Raw genomic sequence first — 23,219 nt, 5'->3', positions numbered from 1 at the left:
CCGGTCCTGCCGTTCTGGGTGAGAGCACCTCAGGGACGCCCGGCCAATTTCTGTCTTAGCCTCTACCGTGAGGTGATTGTCACCTCTCTTCCTAAGCAGGAGAAAAACTCTGAAGTTCGACTAACGGTCGGGCACCCCATCAGCTCCTTCCTGTTTCAGGGATTCGGTCTCAGTCTCAGCGTTCCTGCTGTTTCCCCCTCACCTCTCCCTTTCACCGATGAGTTCTGTCTTTCGCTGGAGCTCAGTTTGAAGCGCATTTCCCTGACACTCCTGTCTCCCTAATCTGGACAAGTCCCCCCGTCTATGATTTCACAGTACCCTGTATGATACCAGGCCCATCCGTGTACATTCACATGTGTGTGTGATGTGTTTGTTAGGCCCCCTCAGCTGTGCGTTCAATGAGGGCAGAATTCCGTTTCACGCACCATTTTATGCCAACACCTAGCCCAGCGTACACATAATTGACTGTTGACAAGCATTTGGTAAATAAGAATAAATGGATGGAATCCCTAAGGGACTCCCATCTGATGAGGAAGGCAGAGCATCACCGTAACACAGTGCGCCAAGAGGCGCTGCCTCTAACGGGGAGAGACCAGAGCCACGGCCCCTGGCTGGCCCTGGGGCTGTCCGTGGCGGAGGCTGCTTGGACGAGGGGACACCCAAGTGGGGTCTTGCAGCATAGGAGGGCGTCCGCCAGGGGAGGTGGGTGCTGGCAGGCGGGAAGGTGGACACCCAGGCTGTTGGGCAGGAGTGGGACGGGGAGTGTCGTGGGGTTAGACGTGTGGAGCCTGGAGCCACCTGCCTGGGCTGGAATTCTAGGCCCTCCGCTCCCTCGCCGTGTGTCCCTGTGTCTCGGTGTCCTCATTTACAAAGTGTGGGGACGAATAGTGCCTATCACATAGGCTTGTTAGAAGGATCAAAGCAGTAAATATTCTGAAATGTCTGGCTATGTGTGGATCCATGTCCGTGCTCTGCATAGGGCTGTGTTCTTTATCCATGAAAGACTTAACACGGCACGTGACGTCCTCCACACTCTGAGCTGTAGTGTTATCTGGCCAGTCCTGGGTCCTGATCCCTGTGGGTTGACTGCCCTGTCCCTGTCCGCCATGCCCTGAGCGCTTGCCGTCTGTGTGCCTGGCCGCCACGCGAGCCCTGGATTGCACCAGATCACGTGGCGCCACGCGACAACCCCAGAAGGCAGGCGCAGCCCATGTTGAAGAAACTGAGGTCCAGAGTGGTTTGGTCACTTGCCAGAGGTCTTCACGGCATGGCTGAAAAGGGCAGAGGCAAGATGCAGGGCCATGCTAACTTGGCTCTAGCGGCCAAAACTCTGCCTACACTTCCTTACTCAGAGCTTCACCTCTAGGAGGTTGTGGTCCCGGTGGGTGCAGATTGGGTGAACTGCCCCCCAGGCCCCTCTTGGCTTTCCCTAAAGTGCCCAAACTGAGATGCTCTCCATCCTAAGGCCTTGTGCCCCTCGTCCCCTGAATCATTGGACACTAACCAGGAGTGTCTGCTCGAGAGCCCGCCTGGGACTGTTTTAGGCCCTGTTTACCAGACCTTGCGCAGACCTACCTAGTTTGGGCCCAGGAGTGTGGATTGGGTATGTGCTCCCCAGGTGACTCTGATGTGTGTCTCCAAGAAAGGTCCTCTGACCTGGGTCATGTTCATGACCACGTCTGGACCTTCCCTTGCTCAGGGAACCTTTGGACCCCAGCCTCTCAGCCGGAATGTGCAGGATGGAGCAGGGTAACAGCAGAGAGAGGGGAAGGGAGGGAGGATGGAAGGGAGAGGAAGAGTCTGGAGCGCGGGAGGAGGGGCAGCCGTGTCCTCCTGGGAGCCTTGGTTCTGGAGCCAAAGGACAAGAGGAGTTCAAGTATGACTAGAAAGAAGGGTTCTTGGGAGCCTGGGGTGGAGGAGACCTCGGGGAGGCCGAAGATGATCCAGAGGCCAGGTCCTGAGGCCCTGGGTGCTGGCCTTCCTGCTGAACGCTTCCAGGGCGGCCGGGCATCTGCCGGGGGGCCACTCTCCTCCTGCTCCGTTCTGCTCCCCTGCTCCATCTTGGCTCTTGACTCTTCCTTCTCTCCTTTTTCCCTGATTCCAGCTCCTTGCTGTTTCATCTGCGGCTGCTGCTTGAAACTTTGCAATTCCTCTGACATGACTTTGATCTTCCTTTCTGAAGCTTCTCCCCCGGGGAGAGAGATAAATACTTGCTTTTGTGCTCACCCAGTCACTCCGAGGCAGTACTTCCCGCCGATGAATTTCCATTTTAACTCTAACCCGGGAGCCTGCTGACTCTCTGATTTTTCCACCACCACCATCACCCCCACACTGGGAGAGCTCTGCGCGCTCTGCTCTGGGAGCACTAAGTGACCGCAGCCCTTGGAGGCTGTTCTCATTTTTCTGCTCCGTGGAAGTTCAAGAGGAGAGGGATGAAGCTGGATGGAGAGGGATGGCAGCCGTGGGTCAGGGCTGACTGTGGCTCGGCAGAGCCTTTGAGAGAGAGGATATCAATCCACGCTCCTGGCCAGCAGCCACTGACCCTCACCAGCTCAAGTCCACAAACAGTCCTCAAAGCCAGGAGCTTGTCATATTTGCAGAAATCAGCATCCCTGTTTGGAAACTGCAGCCATACTGCAAACACACTTGGCAGGGACCCATTCCCCAGAGAGCCTCGTCCCATCAGCCTTTGGGCTCCGGAGCCAAGAATTCCTGCAGGCAGCCACGTTTCAAGTTGGGAATGGGAAATAGGTGACTCAGGGCGTTTTAAAATTTCTTCTAGAAGCCTTGGCCGGCTCCTGTGTATTTATGTCTACACGGGGCTATGAGCAGAGCTTCTACCCTCCCTTCCCCCCGCTGCCTCACACATATTTGAAAGGACTTTTTCCTCTGGTAAAGAGATCATAAATATTTCAGAGCTGTAGGAATAGGAGGTCCCTGACTTACAAACCTTCAGCGTTCGAAAGACCGAGATATTCTGACACGTTGATCAGGGGAAGGCTGGAGCCCACTTGTGATAGCAAAAGGCCAGCCTGTAGCCAGACTGGGAACTCCCAGGAGCACAGGTGATGGGGTGGGGGTGGGGGGCTTCATGCCAGAGGTAGCAGTGGGCTCCGCAGCTTTGTTGGATCCTGGCTTCGAATAAACGAAATAACTTGTTAGACTCAAGGGCTGCACCGACTAGCAGCTTCTAGAGGGCTGGCTGGGTGACTGTGAAATAAGGAGGAATATGTTCCAGGTTCCAAACAATCAGCTTATGAACATGCCTCTGGGAATCCACACCAGCTCCATTACCTAAAAACACACAATGCTTTGGGTTTTGAGGAGACTTAATTTAAGTTTTCTTTTTCGTTCGTTCGTTCGTAAGAGTTTTATTTATTTGAGAGACAGCATGAGCGGGAGGAGGGACAGAGGGAGAAGCAGACTCCCCGATGAGCTGGGAGTCCGATGCAGGACTTTGATCCCAGGACCCTGACATCCTAACCCGAGATGAAGGCAGACACTTAACTGACTGAGCCACCCAGGCGTCCCTTAAGTTTTCTTGGGCAGAAAGGAGTTCCGTGGAGCTGGGGAGGAGCTGAACATCTAAGCCTCATCAAGGAGCTGGCCATTCTTTCTTCCGTGTCTTGGTCCGCTGTCTCTTCGGCATACTCCCACACCACTGGGTTAGTTACTGTTCCGAATAAAGAATCCTTGCGTAGGATGCAAAATGCAAAAGGACTGCAAACAAGCCCGGTGAAAAACCTCCCGCCCCCTACTCTCTGCCACCCAGTTCCCCTCCTGAGGGGCAGCCAGAGTTACCAGCTTTTGGGGAGCTCCTTCCAGAGATTCTCTTCCCTCTGCTGGTGTGTGTACTATGTATGTATGTATGTATGTTGTTCTTTTATAAGCCAAAGAGAAGCATACCTTATACGCTGCTCTGCACACGACTGTTCACATTTCTTTGAGTTGGCTCCATATTGGTGCAATAAGGAGTGTCTGTTCTTTCCCGCAGCTTTATAGTGTTCCATTGTGTGGATAAACGTGATCTAAATTAATGTTTCAGGGTGCCTGGCTGGCTCAGTCAGAAGAGCATGCGACTCTTGATCTCAGGGTCGTGAGTTCGACCCACATTGGGCGTAGAGATTACAAAAAATAAATAAAACTTAAAAAAAATTTTTTTTAAAAAGTTAACCTGTTTCACAATGATGGAAATTTCGTTTGCTTTTTATTTAGATAGACATGCCATCTAACACTTTGTGTGTAACAGACAGCCTTGTGGATATGCTGGTTCACACAAACAGGAGTGACTCTCTAGGGTAGCGCCCCGAGTGGAACTTGCAAGGATTTTAACATGTCCTTCTTTCCAGGCCAAAGGACGCCATTCGAGCCTTGAAGAAGCGCCTCAACGGGAACCGGAACTACAGAGAGGTCATGCTGGCATTGACAGTGAGTGCTGCCCTCGTGGGGGTGGGAAAGCTTCTGGGGAAATCCATGTTCACGGCCCTGCCCCGCTCCCAGGGCCTTCCCTCTGTCCACTCAGCACAGCCTCCGGCAGCCACGGCCTACGGATGGCTTGGTGCGAGTGCCACCGGGGTAGCAGAGCCTTCCCATAGTGCCCTTGGGTTTTCCTGCCTTCCCCCCCAAAGTGGGGGATGAGCTGCGAGCTGGTACATGTGAGCAGAGGATCAGGCATGCGCAGCACTGACTAGTACAGAACCCCAGCGCAGAGAAGCCGAGGGCCTGGCTGTGGACGTCCTTCCGGCCACCAGCCTGCTGTGACACAGCCACGCTAGCTGCCCTATCTAGGGGTCAGGTCCCTCCTTACAGACCTGCTGCCTTCCACCCAGAACCTTCCCGGGACTGTGCTGAGCTTTTCAGGTGTTAAAGAGCTCGCTTACAGTAACCTTCCCAAGCAGATGTGTCGTTCCCTCAATGTGGAGAGAGGTCTGGGGGTTTGCCCAGACTTCGGGCTAGTGAGTGCCCAGTTGTGGATTATGGGGTAAAAACTGGTCATTGGTGCAGAGGTTCTGAAGAAAGTCAGCTTGGTGACTCCTTTCAGGGAGAAACGGACCAGATTTTTGCCCTTTATTGAAATGTCATGAAACTCAAAGGGACAACTTCGGCTGTTATTTCTGTCAAGAAAGCTAACAGTTACTCAGATGTGGCAAAATCTGGGCCGCGGGGAGTTTTTATAATGAAAGCTCTAACAGGTCAGCACGTGGGCTTCTCTGCAGGTTTGAATAGTTTGTTGTTTATCCAAAACAGCTATAACATCTTTCCTTTTAAAGCAAGAGAAACTGTTTGGATTTTTCACCCAAGTGAAAACCCAAGACTTATTAGGAGAGTGTTCTCTGTCAGGGAATTGGGGTTAGAAGAATAAAGGCAGAAAAGACCAGCTGAGAAATAGTGACTTTGAAAGCTTTTGGGTTTTTTTCTCAGAATTTGAGCCATGGCATTCACTAAACCCAGAGTGATGCCCAAAATGAATTGTTTTCAGAGTAGCTAAAATCACCAGGGAATGAGCTCGAAGATGTTGGGGCAGTTTCCTGGTATCTAAAACATACCCCTTTACACGCCCAACGTCATGGTCACCATATTGGTTGGATGGAAGTCTGTCTTTTTTTTTTTTTCAAGATTTTATTTATTTATTTATTTTAGAGAAAGAGAGCACATGAGTGCACACTGAATGGGGGAGGGGCAGAGGGAGAGGCAGAGAATCTCAAGGAGATTCCGCACTGAGCACGGAGCCCAACGCGGGGCTCGATCTCACGACCCTGAGATCACAACCTGAACCAAAACCCAAGAGTCAGACATTCAACGGACTGAGCCACCCAGGTCCCCAAGGATGGAAATCTTTCTAAAGTGGTCTCTACCTTTACTTCCTTGTGGAAGAACGTGGTGAACATTATTGAACCTTTCCTGATGGTTAGGTTTATTATTATTATTATTATTATTATTATTATTATTATTACTCTCCCACCTTTATTGAGATATTGACATACAACATACGTAAGTTGAAAGTATACAATGTGATGATTTGATACACATGTATATTGTAAAATGATTACCACCATAAGGTTAGTAAACACCTCTATCCCCTCACATAATTACCTTTGTTGGGGAGGGAGGGGATAGCATTTAAGATCTAATTTCTTGGGGCGCCTGGGTGGCTCAGTTGGTTGAGTGTCCAGCTCTTGATTTCTGCTCAGGTCATGATCGCAGGGTCCAGGGATCAAGCCCGTCTTGGGCTTCCTGCTCAGAGGGGATTCTGCTTGAGGATTCTTTCCCTCTCCCTCTGCCTCTCCTCCAGCTTGTAGATTCCCGCGCATACGCACTTGCTCTCTCTCTCAAATAAGTCTTTCAAAACAAAATCTAATTTCTTACCTGTCAAGTATATACTACCGTATTGTTAATTACGGTCGTCATGCTATACGTTAGATCCCCAGAGCTTGCTCGTCTTACAGCTGGGAATTTGTACCCTTTGACCAACATCTCCCCGTTTCCCCTGCCCCACAGCGACCATTCTCCTCTGTTGCTATGAGTTCAGCTTTTTTAGATTCCGCATGTAAGTGAGAAAATTGGGTATTTGTTTTCCTGTATTTGACTCATTTCACTTAGCATAATGACCTCAAGGTCCATCCGTGTTGTCGCAAAAGGCAGGATTTACTTCCTTTTTACGGATGAATAGTATTCCAGTGTGGGGTCTGTGTGTGTGTGTGTGTGTGTATACATGGATAAAGAAATATCACACATATATCACATTGTCTTTATACATTCATCCATCGGTAGATACTTCGACTGTTTCCATGTCTTGGCTATTGTGAATAATGCTGCAGTGAACATGGGGGTACAGATATCTCTTTGATACCGTTTTCATTTCTTTTAAATATATACTCAGAAGTGGGATTGCTGGATCATGAGGTAGCTCTGTTTTTATTTTTTTGGGGGGGAACCTCCATACTGTTTTCCATAGTGGCTGCACCAATTTACATTCCCACCAACAGTGCACAAGGATTCCCTTTTCTCCGCGTCCTCGCCAACCCTTCTCTCTTGTCTTTTTGATACTAGCCATCCTGACAAGTGTGAGGTGGTCTCTTACTGTGGTTTTGATTTGCGTTTCCCTGATGATGAGTGATGTGGAGCATCTTCTCGCGTGCCTGTTGGCCATCTGTGCATCTTCCTTGAACTCATGTCTATTTAAAGTCCTCTGCCCGTTTTTTTTAAGTTTATTTATTTATTTTTAGTAATCTCTACACCCAGTATGGGGCTTGAACTCACGACTCCGAGATCAAGAGTCATATGCTCTGACTGAGCCAGCCAGGCGCCCCACCTTTGGCTACTTTTAATTGGATTGTTTTGGTTTTTTGTTTTTTGGGGGGCTTTTTGCTCTTGAGTTAAGTTCCTTATGTATTTTTGAGATTAACCCCTTATTGGATAGATGGTTTGCAAATATTTTTTCCCTTTCTGTAGAGTGTCTTTTTAGTTTGCTGATTGTTTCTTCTGCTGTGCAAAAGCTTTTTAGTTTGGCATAGTCCTGCTTATTTATTTTTGTTTTTGTTGCCTTTGCTTTTGGTGTCACATCCAAAAAATCTTTGCCAAGACCAATGTCAAGGAACTTTTCTCCTGTGTTATCTTTTGGTAGTTTTACAGTTTCGGGTCCTACATTTAAGTCATTAGTCCATTTCAAGTTAATTTTTGTGAATGGTATAAGATAGGGGTGCAGTTTCATTCTTCTGCATGTGGTTATCCAGTTGCCCCAACACTGTTTATCAGACTTCCTTTCTCCATTGAACCGTTGTCATACCTCTCTCATTAAATATTAGTTGACCGTGTATGTATGTATGGGTTTATTTCTGGGCCCTCAGTTCTGTTCCGTTGTCCTTTTTTTATGCCAGTACCATACTGTGTTGATTATTATAGCTCTGTACTATAGTTTGAAATCAGGAAGTATGAGGTCTCCACCTTTACTATTCTTTCTCAAGATTGCTCTGGCTATTCAGGGTTTTTTATGGTTCCATATCAATTTTAGGATTGTTTCTCCTATTTCTGTGAAATCTATAGATGGTTTTAGGTAGTATGGACATTTTAATAATATTAGTTCTTCCAATCCATGAACATGGGATATCTTTCCATTTGTTTGTGGCTTCTTTAATTTCTCTCATCAGGGTCTTAAAATCAGGGTACAGTTCTTTCACCTCCTTGGTTAAATTTATTCCTAAGTTTTGTGTTTTTTCTTTGCTTATTTGTCGATGTAGTCAGGTCTTCGCTACAAATCTAGAGATGCCTTTGGGAGCCTTCTGACATGTGCAGATCCCTGTGCCTACACCGAAGGCTCCAGCCTGCTGCATGTCGTGTGATCTCATGTCTACTCTTACAGCTTCTCTGTCTTTTGTCTTCCTTTACTGTATTAGTTGCTCTCAGTCCTCCTGCTCCTTATGGGCCTTTGACAAAGATACTAATACTTATTCCAAACAGGAGTTTGTTAGAGACCTGGAGAGTTCTCCGCTTGGGCCTCAGCATATGGACTTGAAATGCCATTTCTGATTGCTTAGGGGCACCTGTTGTCACTCCGTGGGCTTTGGCTGCTGGAAAATGGCTGCTGTGTGTTTCATGCTCTACAACCCACAAGGACCCTTTACCAAGGGCATTTTTTGGCAGAGTCCCTGAAGTGGCTGAGTGGCCTTTGCCAGCCAGGGAGAGCCTCCTGCATCTCCTGCTCTGCTAGGCTTCAGGGCTGCTCTGGAGCACACACCGCCTCTGTCCACGGCATTTCCAAACCTGTATCTGAGCCCCGTGGGCCAGCCTAGGCCACACTGACTTTAAAGTCTGCTGTCCTGGAAGACGTAAGGATGTGCTCCTCAAAGGTGAGACGGGCGTCCTGGCCCACTGTTGCCCTGAGCGTGGTGGCAGAGCTTCGGCTGCCCTGCCATGTGGGCCTTCCTGCTCCCCTTTATCCATGTTCTTTCCCACCACAGCTGCTTTCTTCCCAGCCTCCTGCCCTTCCCTTCTCCACCTGCTCTTCATAAAATAAGCCATTCTTCCTGCCACCTGCCTTGGCCCCAGCAACCCGATGCCTGCATAGGCAAAGTGAGGAGAGGGTTTCAGAGGATTCTAGAAAGAAGGGGAACTGTGAGTTCCCAGAGGGCAGGAAGAACCCCTCTGGTTCCTCTCTGCAGCCCCCATGGTCACTGTGGGGGTGAATGCTGGTTCCCTTGTGGCCATCCGGAATCAGGCACATGCAGGGGCTAAGAACAAGGATGCCCCCTTGGCTGAGGAAAACTTTGGTGACGCGAGGATGCTGAGCTTTGGGGTCTCTGGGCAAACCGAGCAGAACCTGGAGCCTCCCACAGTGCAGGCAGGCAGTGGGGAAAGGCACCGTTTTGGGGTGCCTGGGTGGCTCAGTCATTAAGCGTCTGCCTTCGGCTCGGGGCGTGATCCCAGGATCCTGGGATCGAGCCCCACGTCAGGCTCCTCCACTGGGAACCTGCTTCTTCCTCTCCCACTCCCCTGCTAGTGTTCCCTCTCTCGCTGGCTGTCTCTTTCTCTGTCAAATGAATGAATAAAATCTTTAAAAAAAAAAAAAAAAAAAAGGCACCGTTTTGACTGGCTGTGTGGCTGCCAGGCTGGGGGCATATGCCAGCTCTGGCCTCCTTGGTGAAGTCACCAGCATCTCCAGGCCTCAGCTTCAGCATCTCAAAAATGGGATAATACCCACCTTACCAGGCGATTTCCAGGACCAGAAGAAGGAATAGGAAATCTGGCACCCATTGCCTGTCATCTGAGGGACTCCCAGCTGATCTTGGAAGAGAGCTGTTAGGGGGGCAGGGGGTGGCCCTGTGGCCTCATTGTGGGTGAGGAGACAAGGGCTCTGGGGAAGGCTGATCCACTGAAAGAGAATTAATTCATTATGAGACTGGAACGAAATGGTATATAACGTGAAGTCTCCCACATAATGCCCAGCTGGTAGTCCGCTCTCCGTTAGTGTGAAGGGTGCGGGCCTTCCTAATGGCCGTGCTTGGTCAAGGTAATGCCTCATGGTATGAACCCAGCCCTGTGGAAGGGCTGCGTGAGGTAACCAGTGGTCAGCTCCGTTTAGGTACCCAGGCAGCCAGAAATGTCCCCTGTTGCCGGGCACATTCCAAGGAGGCATTTCCCGCTAGTTGACCGGGGCACGGGGGTGCTGGTACGGGAAGGGCCGGGTGACTGTATGGTCTGGTTTACAGAGCGCTGAGAAGTTCGGAAAGCTGTGTTCAGGGCTGGAGACCCTCAGTGGGGACCCCTGAGTTCCAGGGGGCTTCTCCCCTGTCCTCTGGTGACTGGGAAGTTGTCCCTTTCCTCACGTGTGTACAGCAGCCTCCTGAATGGTAATCATGACATCACAGTCCTCATTGACCGGCCCCCCCATGCAGGGCACCGTGCTAGATGGTTCGAACATACTCTGTCATCCTTACTACGGTCCTGCAAAGGGGTACTCATGTGCCCACCTTACAGATGAGGAAGCTGAGGCTCAGACAGGCTTGTCCCGGGCCGTTTAGGGAGGAGGTGGCAGAGCTGAGATTTAAGCCCACGCTGGCCATCCGGCCAGAACCCGCATGCGCTGTGCTTCTGCATGGCTAAGGCCCGTGTACCTCATTTTTCCAGACAGGGGAAGAGCGAGCAGGGTTTGGAGTGAACATGGACCTTGAAGCTGACTGGCAGCTGAGGCCCACAAACCATTTATTGGGAGTAGAAAGTCCTTAGTCATTGCCGATTTTAGTTGTGGAGGCAGGGTTCTGTGGGGCGTGTGTGTCTGTGTGTGTGTGTGTGTGTGTGTGTGTGAGGCTGCGTGTGTGTGTGTGTGTGAGGCTGCGTGTGTGTGTGTGTGTGAGGCTGAGTGTGTGTGTGTGTGAGGCTGAGTGAGTGTGTGTGTGTGAGGCTGCGTGTGTGTGTGTGTGTGAGGCTGCGTGTGTGTGTGTGTGTGAGGCTGCGTGTGTGTGTGTGTGTGAGGCTGAGTGAGTGTGTGTGTGAGGCTGAGTGAGTGTGTGTGTGTGAGGCTGAGTGAGTGTGTGTGTGTGTGAGGCTGAGTGTGTGTGTGTGTGTGTGTGAGGCTGAGTGTGTGTGTGTGAGGCTGTGTGTGTGTATGAGGCTGAGTGAGTGTGTGTGTTTGCTTGCTTCCTCACATCCAAGGGCCAATAATTCACGTGGCAATTCAGGCTGTCACAGCAGCCCTCTCTGTGACAGAGCCTGAGTCCCGTTGGCTAATGTCTCACACCCAGAAGCCCGGAGAGAGGAGTTAAAATGCTAATTTTCAGGGCCCGCTCAGTCATTTTGATCTCATTAAAACACCAGCATCCTTCTCATGCAAAACTGGAGCCTCAATTACCAACGAATTGCTCAATGATTGTGCAGGGACAGGCGACTTCAGTCAACCAGGGACGCCTGAATTAGAGTGGAGGGATGCAGTGCCATCCCCGTGTGGCTCTGGAGGAGATGGTGGGACCGTGTGGGAGAAGCAAAGGGCGGGGTTGGGGTGGAAGCTCAGCTGCCATGGTTTCCTCTCCTCCCTTCTCAGGTGCTGGAGACGTGTGTGAAGAACTGTGGCCACCGCTTCCACATTCTCGTGGCCAACCGGGATTTCATCGACAGCGTCCTGGTCAAGATCATCTCTCCCAAGAACAACCCTCCCACCATTGTGCAGGACAAGGTGCTCGCTCTGATCCAGGTAGGCGAGCTCCCTTTGTCCAGTTTGTTGAGACCGAGTGAGGTGGGGCCCCTGAGCAGGGGGTCCTCATGCTTTCCCATCATTCGGAGGAAAGAATGGAGACCCTCCTGGGTTTAAATATGTGTTGCAAAATGTTTGTTTCTACACTCATCGCACTGGAATAAAACCCTGAGAGGTGGCTCTCAAGCCAGTTGACAGAGCCTTTACTGGTTTTCTGGGTGCCTGGCTCTCTGTCGCCCCCAGGGGCAGGTGGGGGGCCCTCATGGGTCTCTGAGCCATTGGGAAGACATGGAGTAGGAAGGGCCACACTAGAGCCATGTACAGGGCCGGCGAGGCACTGGGTCGGGGCCAGCTCTGCGGCAGGCAGGGTGGGATCGGGGGAGACGGTGTTAAAGAGTGATTCACTGAGGAGGTGACATTTCTTTTGGACCCTGATGGACGTGGGGAGCTTGGCGGAAAGGTCAGAGTGTGCGAAGTGGCCCTGGGGGTAGCATGTGCATCAAAGAGCAGTTGACACATGTGTGATGTGTTCATTATTACGGGCTCTGTAACAAATTACCCCAAAACTTAGGGGTTTAACGCAGCAACTGTTTATTACCTCATTGTTTCTGTGGGTCAGGAATTCAGGAGCGGCTTAGATGAGTGATTCTGGCCTCAGGAGCTCTCGGGACGTTGTGGTCGAGAGTCAGCCAGAATTGCCTCATCTGTGGGCTCAATGAGCTGGAGGAGCCATGTCCAGGATGGCTCACCACAGGGCTGTTGGCAGGGGGCCCCAGTTCCGCGCTGGCTGCTGGTAGGAGGCTTGAGTTTCTTGCTGTGCGGACTCCTGAGTGTCCTTGCAACATGGCAGCGGGTTGTCCCTAGAGCAAGGGATCCAAGAGAGCTCGGGAAAGAAGCTGCCGCGCCTCTGGGGACTGACTCTCAGAAGTCACGCACCATCTTTTCTGTCATATTCCATTTGTTAGAAGGGAGGCACCAGGTCCAGCCTCCAGAGCCGGGGACTGAAGCTGCTCGTCTTAAAGAGAAGAGGATGCTTTAAAGCCATCACAGGGAGCATAGCGTGTGATGAAGAACGTCTGGGGCCAGGAGATGAGGCCAGAAGGATGGATGGTCAGGGGCTTGTGGGCGGGCACGCTGACAGTTGATGCTCTGTCCTGTGGGCAGTGGGGAACCGCTGCACATTTCTGAGCTGGGTGTGCACAGATGGATCTGGATTTTAGACCGAGCCCCCTGGTGACAGGGCAGAAGGCATGCTCGTCAGCAAGCGCATTAGTGCTGTCGTCTTCAGGAGCCGAGGGGAGAGGGGGGTGGGCTGGGCAGGAGGTACTGTGATCAGGGGTGGGCGTAGGGGGCATTCGAGGTGGTGGCGGCAGCGGACCCTGGAGAGGAAAGTGGGACCCCGGCTGAGGTTGTTTCCTGCGTCCTGTGCCTGCAAATCCTCTCCATCCTTCAGACAGCCCCCAGAGGCCTGCCCACCCCTAGGTTGACAGCACGCCCCCTCTCCTATCACCCTCTTTTGTGGTCTTCTCTACTTGTGGGCTCACCTTTGTCTCATCTGTCTCGCTCTGCGTTCTCCGGGAGTCCAGGGACATCATATCCCCAGCGTCTGGAGCAGTTGATTGTGTAGAGTGGGTGTTCAGTAAGTTGTTTTTCCTAACGAATGGGGGACCGTGGTTTGCTGAAGCTGTAAGGAGAGGGAGGAGTGGGGGTGACAGCAGAGCCGCCTCCTGTGTTTTCTTAGGTGGTCCCTGTCCCTTCAGTCTGCCCACCTGGTGTGTCTCCGTGTCTCTCCTTCCCTCCCTCCCTCTTTCTCTCACACATGCGCGCGCGCGCACACACACACACACACACACAGGTGCAAACCACTTCACCCTCTACCCTCCCCACCCCCACTTCTGCCCTGGACTCCCCCAATCTGGGACTTTCCCAGTACACTCCCCTGCTTCGACACTCCCAGTATTGGATGTCAGGCCAGTAAATCGTGGCTTTTTGCTCACAACAGAGGGGGCACCGCAGCCTTGTGCAGTCCCACAGTGGTCACAGGCAAGGTCTCTCTGGAGTCAGACCTGGAAGGAGCACGTCCGGTGGCCAGGCCCGGTGGGTGGTTGGCCACCCCGAACCGGGCTTGTTTTTTTTTTTTTTTAAAGATTTTATTTATTTATTTGACAGAGATAGAGACAGCCAGCGAGAGAGGGAACACAAGCAGGGGGAGCAGGAGAGGAAGAAGCAGGCTCATAGCGGAAGAGCCTGATATGGGGCTCGATCCCATAACGCCGGGATCACGCCCTGAGCCGAAGGCAGACGCTTAACCGCTGTGCCACCCAGGTGCCCCTGGTGCCACCCAGGCGCCCCCCGAGCCGGACTTGTGACCTGCGTAGCCCCTCTTGGCTGCGGGGCAGGGCACAGGGAGCCTCGTGCACTGGCTGTGGCTGTGGCTGTGGCTGTGGCTGTGGCTGTCCCCAGGGGCGCCGGCCCAGCTTTCCCATCAGGGTCACCGCCTGCTCTTAGCACTGCTTCTCCCAGCTGTGTAACCTCAGCAGGTATTTGAACCTCTCTGGGCTTCTGCCTCCTTATCTGTAAAACGGGGGCCTGTGTCCCTGCCTCCTTACTCCCAATCTGGAGTCTGGGATCAGTCCTCCGGGGCACAGCGCCCGTGTCGTGAGGACGCCCCCTGGCGGCTTGGCGGCAGCATGCACACCCATCCACAGGGGCAGGAGCGGGATGGGCCCCTGAGGGCTTCGCGGGCTCCTTGTCTACCAGGATGCCCTGGATGGTCGAGCTGGGAAACCGCCGAGGGCTTTGTATAAGGATACTCCCCGGTGGGCTTGCTTACCTGCCTGGGAAGGGTTCTTCCTCTCCAGGTTTAGAAGTTTCATGAGGAACTTTTTGTCTTTGGTCCTGGCCACCCAACAGAAAAAAGCAGATAGCATTCAGAGGTGGCGGCTGGCTTGGCTTCTGGAATGGGGTGCACAGAAGAACAAATGGGATCTTCAGCCTTTTCTTTCCTTTTTCCTGAATTCTCTAAACGTACAGGGGATCACACATCAGACTCGCACGTACAACTGGATTAGTTTTTACAAACTGAATATACCGGGGTCACCAGGCCCTGTGTTGTGAGGCGGAATATGACCCGCACCCAAAGAGCCCCGCGCTCTTCCGCCGCGCTCCAGTTCAGTTCTTAGACCAGCAGGCCCTTCTCTCCTTCCCGCCAGCACCGCGACCTTTAGCTGCGCAACGTTTGCACTGACGCGTCCTCTCTAAAGCCCGGCTGATGAGTGTTGCACGTACTGCATGGTCAGCCCGTTCTTAACTCCTTGGGGAGACAAGATGACTTTATTTGCCTGTTGAATGTACGTGTGAGGACTGGGCAGTCCGCCCTGAGAGTCTGATGCTCCCCCCCCCCGGCCCCCGCCCGGGAGGGGCGAGTGCTGCTCCAGCCATGACAATTGTGGGGGCGGGGGTGACAGGTCCCCGGCCTTCTTGCCAGCCTGGGAGGAGGCAGCAGGCCATCATAGAAACACAGCGAGACCAAAAAGAGGTTCGGTCAAGTGTGTGGGTGCCAGAGTCCTGACAGCTTCTTCCTCACCATCTTCGCCCTCCGGACGTTTCTTGGTGCTCCTTGGAGCCCAGCTGCCAGGAAGTGGAAGCGGGCCAGCCCCAGCCCTGCCCCTGGGGAGCTGGTGATTTTATGGAGAGACAGAGGCTTGCAGATGATAGAGGGCCAGGGCCTACCCAGGGAGGGCTTGAGCTGGCTTTGGAATAGTCGAGAGGCAGCCCTAAACTCTGAACATATTGGTGCTTGAAAAGCTTTTAGGGCCAGCGGGTTAGATGGGTTAGACGGAGAAGGGCTCCCCACCCCTACCCCCACCCGGGCCAGGAGGCCTGGTTGGAGCTCCTGGTGGAGGTGGGATCTGTGGCTTTGATGACCAGGCATCAGCCTGAGCCCATTATCCCTCCGGTTGCTCCCCTATGGTGGGAGCAGGGAGGGGGCCTGTCTCCAAACAAACTTTTCTATTCTTTTTTTTTTTTTAAGATTTTCTTTATTTATTTGACAGAGAGGGAGCAGGGGGAGCGCCAGGCAGAGGGAGAGGGGGAAGCAGACTCCCCGCTGAGGGAGCGCGATGCGAGGCTCCATCCCAGGACCCTGGGATCATGACCTGAACCGAGGGCAGACGCTTAAGCGACTGAACCACCCAGGCGCCCCTCCAACCCGCTTCTCTAACAGTCTCCCTGTGTCTATAGGGAGATGGGCGCTTGTCCTCGCATGTTCTACTGGCTTCCAGCCCACCGTGCCTTCTGATTCCTTTCCTGGGATGCTGATCACAGGCATTGTCAGCCCGAGATTGGCCACACTGGGGCCATTTCCACCAGCACACATTTGCCATCAGCAATGCTCTAGGGAGATTTTTTTCTTTTTCTTTCTTTTTTTTTTTTTTAAAGATTTTATTTATTTATTTGACAGAGAGAGACAGCGAGAGAGGGAACACAGGCAAGGGAGTGGGAGAGGGAGAAGCAGGCTTCCCGCTGATCAGGGAGCCCGATGCAGGGCTCCATCCTAGGACCCTGGGATCATGACCTGAGCCGAAGGCAGACGCTTAACGACTCAGCCACCCAGGTGCCCCTCTAGGGGGATATTTGAAGAGAATCAGTGGTTGCCTATCCCTTGTTCCAATATTCCATTCCTCCTCGCGCGAGGCATCTGTGTCCTCTGGCTGTCCTCTAGCCATCTGTAGCCACCCCATCTCCCCCAGGCCCCTCAAAAGAGACACCCCTCAGGCTTGTGTGCACCCGAGGCCCTGCCGTTCAGATTGCCCTCCATCTCCCCCAGCCCAAGGCCAGCGCGTAAGCCGTAAGGCAGAACACTTGGAAGCGGTTACCTGACTCAGGTGTGAGGGCCCAATGGGCTTCCCCGCTGCAGGAGTTTGCCCTTCAGGAGGGTAGCTGGTCTCCCTGGCAGCAAGAGAGGAGAGACGTTGAGAGCAGTGCAGTGTGGTGAGCAGCTTGCGACTTTCTCGGTCCCAGCCTTTGAACCGTCTGCCACTCTCAACCCCCACTCCGTTTCTCACCTGGTCCCTGGCTGGCCTTTGGCTGCGTGCCTTTCTGTTTCTTCCTGTGAAGTCCCGTTTGTTCAGAAGACAAGAAGGACACTTGTACTCTGTGCCATCCCTCAGCCTTTCCCTTGCGGTTGCTTTAAGCTCATGATGGTCAGGCCTCTCCTGCCTTCCCCCTCCCCCCTCTCCCCTCTCCCCTCTCCCTTCTCCCTTCCCCCCTCTTCCCCTGCCTCCCCACCCCCTGCCTCTTAGCAATCGAATCTAAAAATACCCTCTTTCCACTGAAGGTTTTCCTTTCCACTGAAGAAAGTGAGCTGGTGGGGGTGGGGGTGGGAGGAGCTAGAGGTGTTGTGTTCTTGGAAGGTGTCGAAGACGTTTGGCCACTGGCAGCTCTCTGGAGACCCTGTCACTGGGGCTAGGCAGTCCAGTCCAGGGACAGGAGCAGAACATGGCAAAAGCCAAAGAACAGAGCCCATAATCTAAATCAGCAGTCATTCATTGATCTGAAATTGGATGATTTAAAACTTTGAGGGAAATAGAAACAAGTATATTAGAGTTCGTGTTAGTATAATGCCTCAGTCTGGCGTTTGGTGTACTATCCCAAGGAGCAAAGGGAATAAAAGCATGAAATTCTTTTTTTTTCTCTCCCTATTCAACCTTCCTCTGGGTCTTTCAGCCCCTAACACTGTAGACATAGGCCAGAAAAGCACTTAGCTTTTGTATAGGGCAGCCTGTCAACGCCACCCCTGTGGCTCCCCGGCTTTAGGTTGGGGAACCGGAGTGAACCAGACTTCCTGAGCTTTGCCACCTCTCCCCTAGAGCAGATTCTCAAATCTCAGCTGGGTCAGCCATCCAGAGGGGCTCCTGCTTGCTTTGTCAGGGTCACCTCAGTCCCTGGACAGCCTAACTGGCCATCTTCCCGTGTTCTCCCCAGTAGGACAATAAGGATGCTTAGTAACCATGAGATCTGAAGTCAGTCTAACTTGATAAATGATGACTGGCTGCCTTCTCTGTGTAAGAGTGAGACTCGATGTGTGCTTGCACAGGTATGACTGAATGGGGAAGAAGACAGGAGCGCAGGCATTTGGGCATTGTGCCAGGAAGATACCAGAGGCCTGGTGTCTCTGGATGTATCCCAATTCTGCATTTCCACTAATGACTGTTCCTTTAAAGGTGCCCCCCGCCCTGTTCCCCGTTGGCATCAGAATCTTGTTCAGTAGAGAAAGTTGCCATGAACATATGCTCTGTTAGCACCCAGCTCACCCCAAACTACACAGGGGTCCCCTACAGGGGTTGAAAAAGTAGCAGGCAGGAAGGGAGTAGATTAGCCAAGACTGCTTGGTTGCAGGTAACAAATGCCACTTCCAGTCTGCCTAGGCAAAGAGGACTGTTTGTCATGACCAGGCAGGGCCTCCCAGAACCCTGGGTGTGACTGGACCTGGGGAAGGGACAAGAAGGGATCGGGAAAACCCTCCAAATCCTTTCTTGGCTGCACCTTCCAACACATAGGCTGTCTGTGCTCCCTGGCCCCCAGTGGGCATGTGGCTGCCTCCCAGGGCCCGCGTCTATAGAGGACAGTGTCACCTGTCCAAGGAGAGCAGCCCAGCTGTCCCCAAGCTCAGGGCCAAGCTCCTGGGCAGAGGGGAAGCTGACTGGCCCAACTTGGGATGTGTATTTCCCTGCTGGTGCCACAGAAAATAGAGTACCAGAGAAGGGGGGGCCTGTTGGCTCACTGTCGGGGCAGGTGTCCTGAGAAGTATCCACTGCCTGGAGAGCACAGTGATGGTTCTTTAATTTCCATTCTTCCTATCTCCGATCTGGCTGAGATGGAGAGCAAGATAAATGAAAAGTGGTCCCCTGGAGTTGTTTGTCCTCCCATAGAAATAGAGGCAGGAAGCGGGACCAGGAAGAACTGTTGGGCTTTTTTCTCCCCAGCCGCCCGCAGCAGGCTGTAAACCTGGTCTTAGACCCTGAGCGAACATGCTAGCTGCATTTTGAAGCTAGCCTCCTGGGACTCAGCTGGATTTTGAAGCCGGTGGTGGCAGCCAAAGCAGCTGGTGGAGAACGGGGCTCTGGGGCACTCCCTAGGGGGGCAGGCCTCGGTGCTGCTGCTCTCCAGCTGGCGCTCCAGACAGGCCTCAGCAGGCACCTTGGGCCCTATTCAGCCTCCAGAAGGAATTGTTGGCCGAGAGGGGCCGTCCTCCGGCGGGCATTAAACCCCGAGTGCAGATCAAATAAGTGGATCAAGGAAGCCGGGCTGACAGTAATGTTTGTGGTGAGACGCACCAGTTGGAATGAACGAGGCTTTTTGGAAATTGACCTTTTAACTTCAAACGGGTCTGCTGGTTAGAGATAGAGTTTCCGTGGCTGCCCCAGGATTGGTTGGAATGCATTGCTAGAGCCAGGGAGGCACTTAAAGGCTTGTGACAGCAGCAGAATTGACGACAGACCCGTGGGCGCGAGACGCTATGCCTCCTTCTCTGGGTATGTGTGTGGTTGGGGACAGGACAGGATGGTTCTAAAGAGCTGAGCTTCATTTGGGGGGAGCCGTTTGGAGATCTTTCTTTCAATAGACTGTCACTTCCAAAGAACAAAATATTAAAAAAATTTTTTTGGGTTTCACGAATCAATGAAGAGTGACAGTCTATTGAAATACGTGTTCTTTTTCTCTCTGCGTGGTCTTTTTATCGAAGGGACTCCAGTGGCTGTGCTTTGCAGTGGCTTTTGCCATGTGGGCAGGTGTGCAATGACACTGTGGACGGCTCGGGCTCTCCCGCCCCTGGGCCTCATGTCACCTCTCCGGCTGGCCCAGGCGTTCTCTGCCTTCGCGCACTCCGATCCACTGAGGAAACCCCACGTTAGCCTTTATTTCCCGTCACACATCCATTCCACCTTTCCTTTCTGCTCAGTTTGCCTACGGCTCCCGCCTCCGCCCCCGAGAGCTCTGCAGAGCCGAGCCGCGGCGCTGCGGTCCCCACGGCGTCCTGCGGGCACGGCAGCAGGGCTGCGTCTTCACGCCCTTCGGCTGAGCAGCACCAGGAATCGATTTCCTGGCGATTAGGGAAATGCCTGCATTTTAGGATGCGCCACCGCGCTTAGGTGTTATTTCTCCGTATCTTCTCCAAGGAGTTACTACCTGCTAAATTAAGTTTTGTGTTTTTGGTCATGCTCAACAGCACCATTAAAAACCCACATTTTGCTCGTCGCATCGTGGCAGCATTGGGGGTGGGGGTTGGGACAGGAACAGAGTGGGTTTGGCTGGAGAGCATGGGCGCCTGAGAGAGCACCTGGGCCGCCGTTGGCGAGAAGTGCTTCCTAACGGGCCCTCTCTTTCCTCCCAGGCGTGGGCTGATGCCTTTCGAAGCAGCCCTGACCTCACCGGTGTTGTGCACATATACGAGGAATTGAAGAGGAAAGGGGTCGAGTTCCCCATGGCAGACTTGGACGCTCTGTCTCCCATACACACACCACAGCGGGTAAGCCTCCAGCTGGCATTTTCTAGAAAGACCTATTGCAGAACGGGCAAGCCACTGCCACCACCCTTCTGCTGCTCCCTTTGAATTATTCAGCTTGTCATCACGCTTTCTTAAAGCTTGAGGGCATTTCTTTTTAATAACAAGGGGAATGCAGGAGTGAGACAGCTGGTTGACTGGTGATTAAGTGGCAGCAGTGATCCCCCCCCACCTCGTTTTCGTCTGACTGTGGAAGGATATAATAGAGGGATCAGTGCCGACATTTTCCAGGAAATGGCTGCTTGGGTGGAGCCGTCCATCCGTGAGGGCCACTGGCAACTACTTTTCAGAAACCCCAGGAATCTGGTGTGGGGACGTCAGCATCTCCCTTGGAGAGCACTTGAGGCACCTCCGTGTTGGCAGTGTAGAGGAGCTGATGACGTCATTGACCACGGGGCAAAGGGCAGCTTTTGGTTTTTTTGACTTAGAGGTCAAATAGCTCTAAATTTTATTTTGAGCTACGAGTGTTCAGCATCCAGCCAGACATCCTTGAATTCCGCCAGCCGTGGGATGCAAAGCCCAAGGAAGGTCCGTTTAGGGGACTGCCACGGAAGCTCTTACAACGTAGGGCACCTCTGTGCTTCCGAATGGATGCCATTCATCCCAGGAAGCTGGTACCTCTACTGGCTGGGAATCAGCCTCTGGCTCTGGGGGAGAGCCAGGAAGCTCCAGGATCTGGGAGAGGCTCCCTGTCCCAGCACACTCTGCCTTGCCGGCCCCATTTGCTCATCTCTGAAATGGGGGCGAGGAGTCCAGAGCGTCTGTACAGGTCTCTTGTGTGGATCACGGTTAACGTTCAAGAGGCTATCTGAGATGCTCCCAGGGAAAGCATCAGAAATTATACTTGGCAAAGTATTATTCTCATTATGATCCCTCCAAACCACTTACAATGCTTTGTGGAATAAATGTAACCTGTTTTATTTTTCTGATAATGACACAAAACAGTGTTGTGCCTGTAATTACAAAGAACATTCGGTAAATTGCATAATTACTATTTACGTTAGTCTCCTCGCAAAGGCCAAAATATAACCTTCTGGTACTGAATAGGGATTCATGATTAGCAAAACTTCGTCGCAGGCCCCCTCCACTCAGATTCTGAGATGGTCCTAGTAACGGGAAGCCTGACCAGAGCTCTCACAGAGCGCCGTCGGTGCTCCCTTTCTGAGCGGCTTTGGTTGTCTGCGAGGTAAGTAGAGGGAGGAGCCGTTGATAGCCCGCTTCATGGATGGAGAGACTGGGTGCAGAGAGGGCAGAGGGATTCCTCGAGCCTCACAAGTCAGCAGTAGAGCTGGGCCCCCCACCTGCCTGCCGGCTGCTGTGGCGGGAAGGGCTGCCCCCGGGTGGGGTAGGTGCCAGGCCCAGCCGTGCAGGCAGCCCAAGTGAACAGAGGACTTTGTTGTTGCCATGCCAGAGCGTCCCCGAAGTGGATCCAGCCGCAACCATGCCCAGGTCCCAGTCGCAGCAGAGGACGAATACCAGCTCCTATTCCTCGCCTCCTCCTGCTCCCTACTCTGCTCCGCAGGCCCCGGCTCTGAGTGTGACTGGCCCCATCACGGCCAATTCAGAACAGGTACTCGCAGACTTCTGGGCCGTAGGCAAGGCAGCTGACCGTCCTCGTTCACCCTTTTGGGACATGTGCGGAGGCCTTCCCTGACCAGGTGCTGGGCTAGGTGTTGGCGGCCCGCAGATGGAAGGGTCCAGGCCCTCTCCTGAGGGCTCACCACTTAGTGGGGAGACAGGGGCAAAGACAGTCTGGCAGACAGTGTCGTGGCGTGGCTGCGGGAAAAGGAACCAGGAGTTGAGCCCAGAGTTGAGCGCTGCCTGGAGGGTCGCCCCGGGAGCTGGCGCTGCCAAGGCTCTCGAAGCTGGAGGGGGCCTCATCTGACAAGGTGTGGGGCCGTGAGGAGCGGGGCGTTCAGGGGAACAGCAGGGAGAAGGGTTGGAGGGTCAATGCAGGTGCAGAATCCGAGAGGGAGGCCAAAGCACAGCAACGGACTTGTGTTGTGAACAGCCTTGTGAGTCACGCAGAGAGGCTGGGATTGATCTTGTAAGAGGCGTCAGCCATCAGAGGCCAGGGACGGGATCAGCAAGGTGCCGTGGAGGCGAGGCCAGGATGAGGGAGGCCCTTTAGGAAGCACCCTTTCTGTCTTATTCCAAACACTGCCCACCTTCCTTCCCTGAGTTATTTCCTGAGAGACCAATGCCGTTTTAATCCCAAAGTGGATTTTTTTAGACGAGTCGCAGAGACTCGTACTTAGATGAATCTCTAGAATGTCCGTTAGTTAAAATTTGAGAATTGATTAGACTTGGGGAAGGAAAAAAAAGCAGCGTCCCAGTGTTTATATTTTATAAATCCTTATTTAATATTTGTGACAACGTCGTTATTATGGAAACTCGTTTAAACAGAGGGGTCAAGCGATGAGGTGGGGTTAACCGAAGTGTCGTGCCAGGGCTGCTCACGTTTCCGTTCTCTGCTGGCCCTGCGGCAGCGAGCAGGAGGAGGCGAGCTGGAGGTCGGACGGGCCTGGGCTTGAGTCCCCACCCCGCTACTCACTGTGAGGCTACAGTCAGGTCGTTTAACCCAGTCGGGTCAGTAGAACAGGGCGGTAGTCCGTCCCTCCCACTCATGGAGCCGTCGTGGGCTTGACAGGCAGCTGGAGAGGCCTCGTGGCCATCACTCCAGTGCTGTCTGTGTGCACGGCTAAGGAGAGGAAGTGAACCCCACAGCAGAAACGTGGGCTGTATGATAACTGTGGGCTTCATTCACTCCATTCTGCCCTTCCTCATGACTCACAATGGCCAGGACCTGTCCCCAGAAGGGAAGCCCCGGGGAAGAAGGTCTCCGGCGGCTGTGGACTCTGCTTCCAGCAGCAGAACTGGGCCCCTTTCTGCTCAAAGGGGGGTCTGACATGTTTGGATTTGGACAGTCCCACTGAGACCTTCCATTAACTGCTTATCAGTTGGGTGGGAGCT

At 53.0% G+C, this 23,219-nt stretch overlaps 1 protein-coding gene across 12 annotated transcripts in view; it reads left to right on the top strand.

Moving 5' to 3' along the window:
• Nucleotides 1-23,219, top strand: part of TOM1L2 (target of myb1 like 2 membrane trafficking protein) — a 115,099-nt gene that overhangs the window by 58,943 nt on the left and 32,937 nt on the right. For 9 of the 12 annotated variants that reach the window (XR_007191723.2, XM_026521161.4, XM_026521160.4 and 6 more), the window contains exons 3-6: nt 4,350-4,428; nt 11,534-11,683; nt 20,076-20,210; nt 21,658-21,816. Coding sequence is in view for 11 of the 12 variants with exons in the window: in XM_026521161.4 (XP_026376946.2) it covers nt 4,350-4,428; nt 11,534-11,683; nt 20,076-20,210; nt 21,658-21,816 (523 nt within the window). In the remaining variant the exon portion in view is untranslated. The remainder of the gene's footprint in view (nt 1-4,349; nt 4,429-11,533; nt 11,684-20,075; nt 20,211-21,657; nt 21,817-23,219) is intronic. The other 3 variants (XM_048226436.2, XM_048226435.2, XM_044391843.3) reach the window with 1 other exon arrangement.

Source organism: Ursus arctos, unplaced genomic scaffold (genome assembly GCF_023065955.2).
Source record: "Ursus arctos isolate Adak ecotype North America unplaced genomic scaffold, UrsArc2.0 scaffold_14, whole genome shotgun sequence".
Classification (NCBI taxonomy): Eukaryota; Metazoa; Chordata; class Mammalia; order Carnivora; family Ursidae; genus Ursus; species Ursus arctos.
This window is presented reverse-complemented; position numbering and strand designations above follow the sequence as displayed.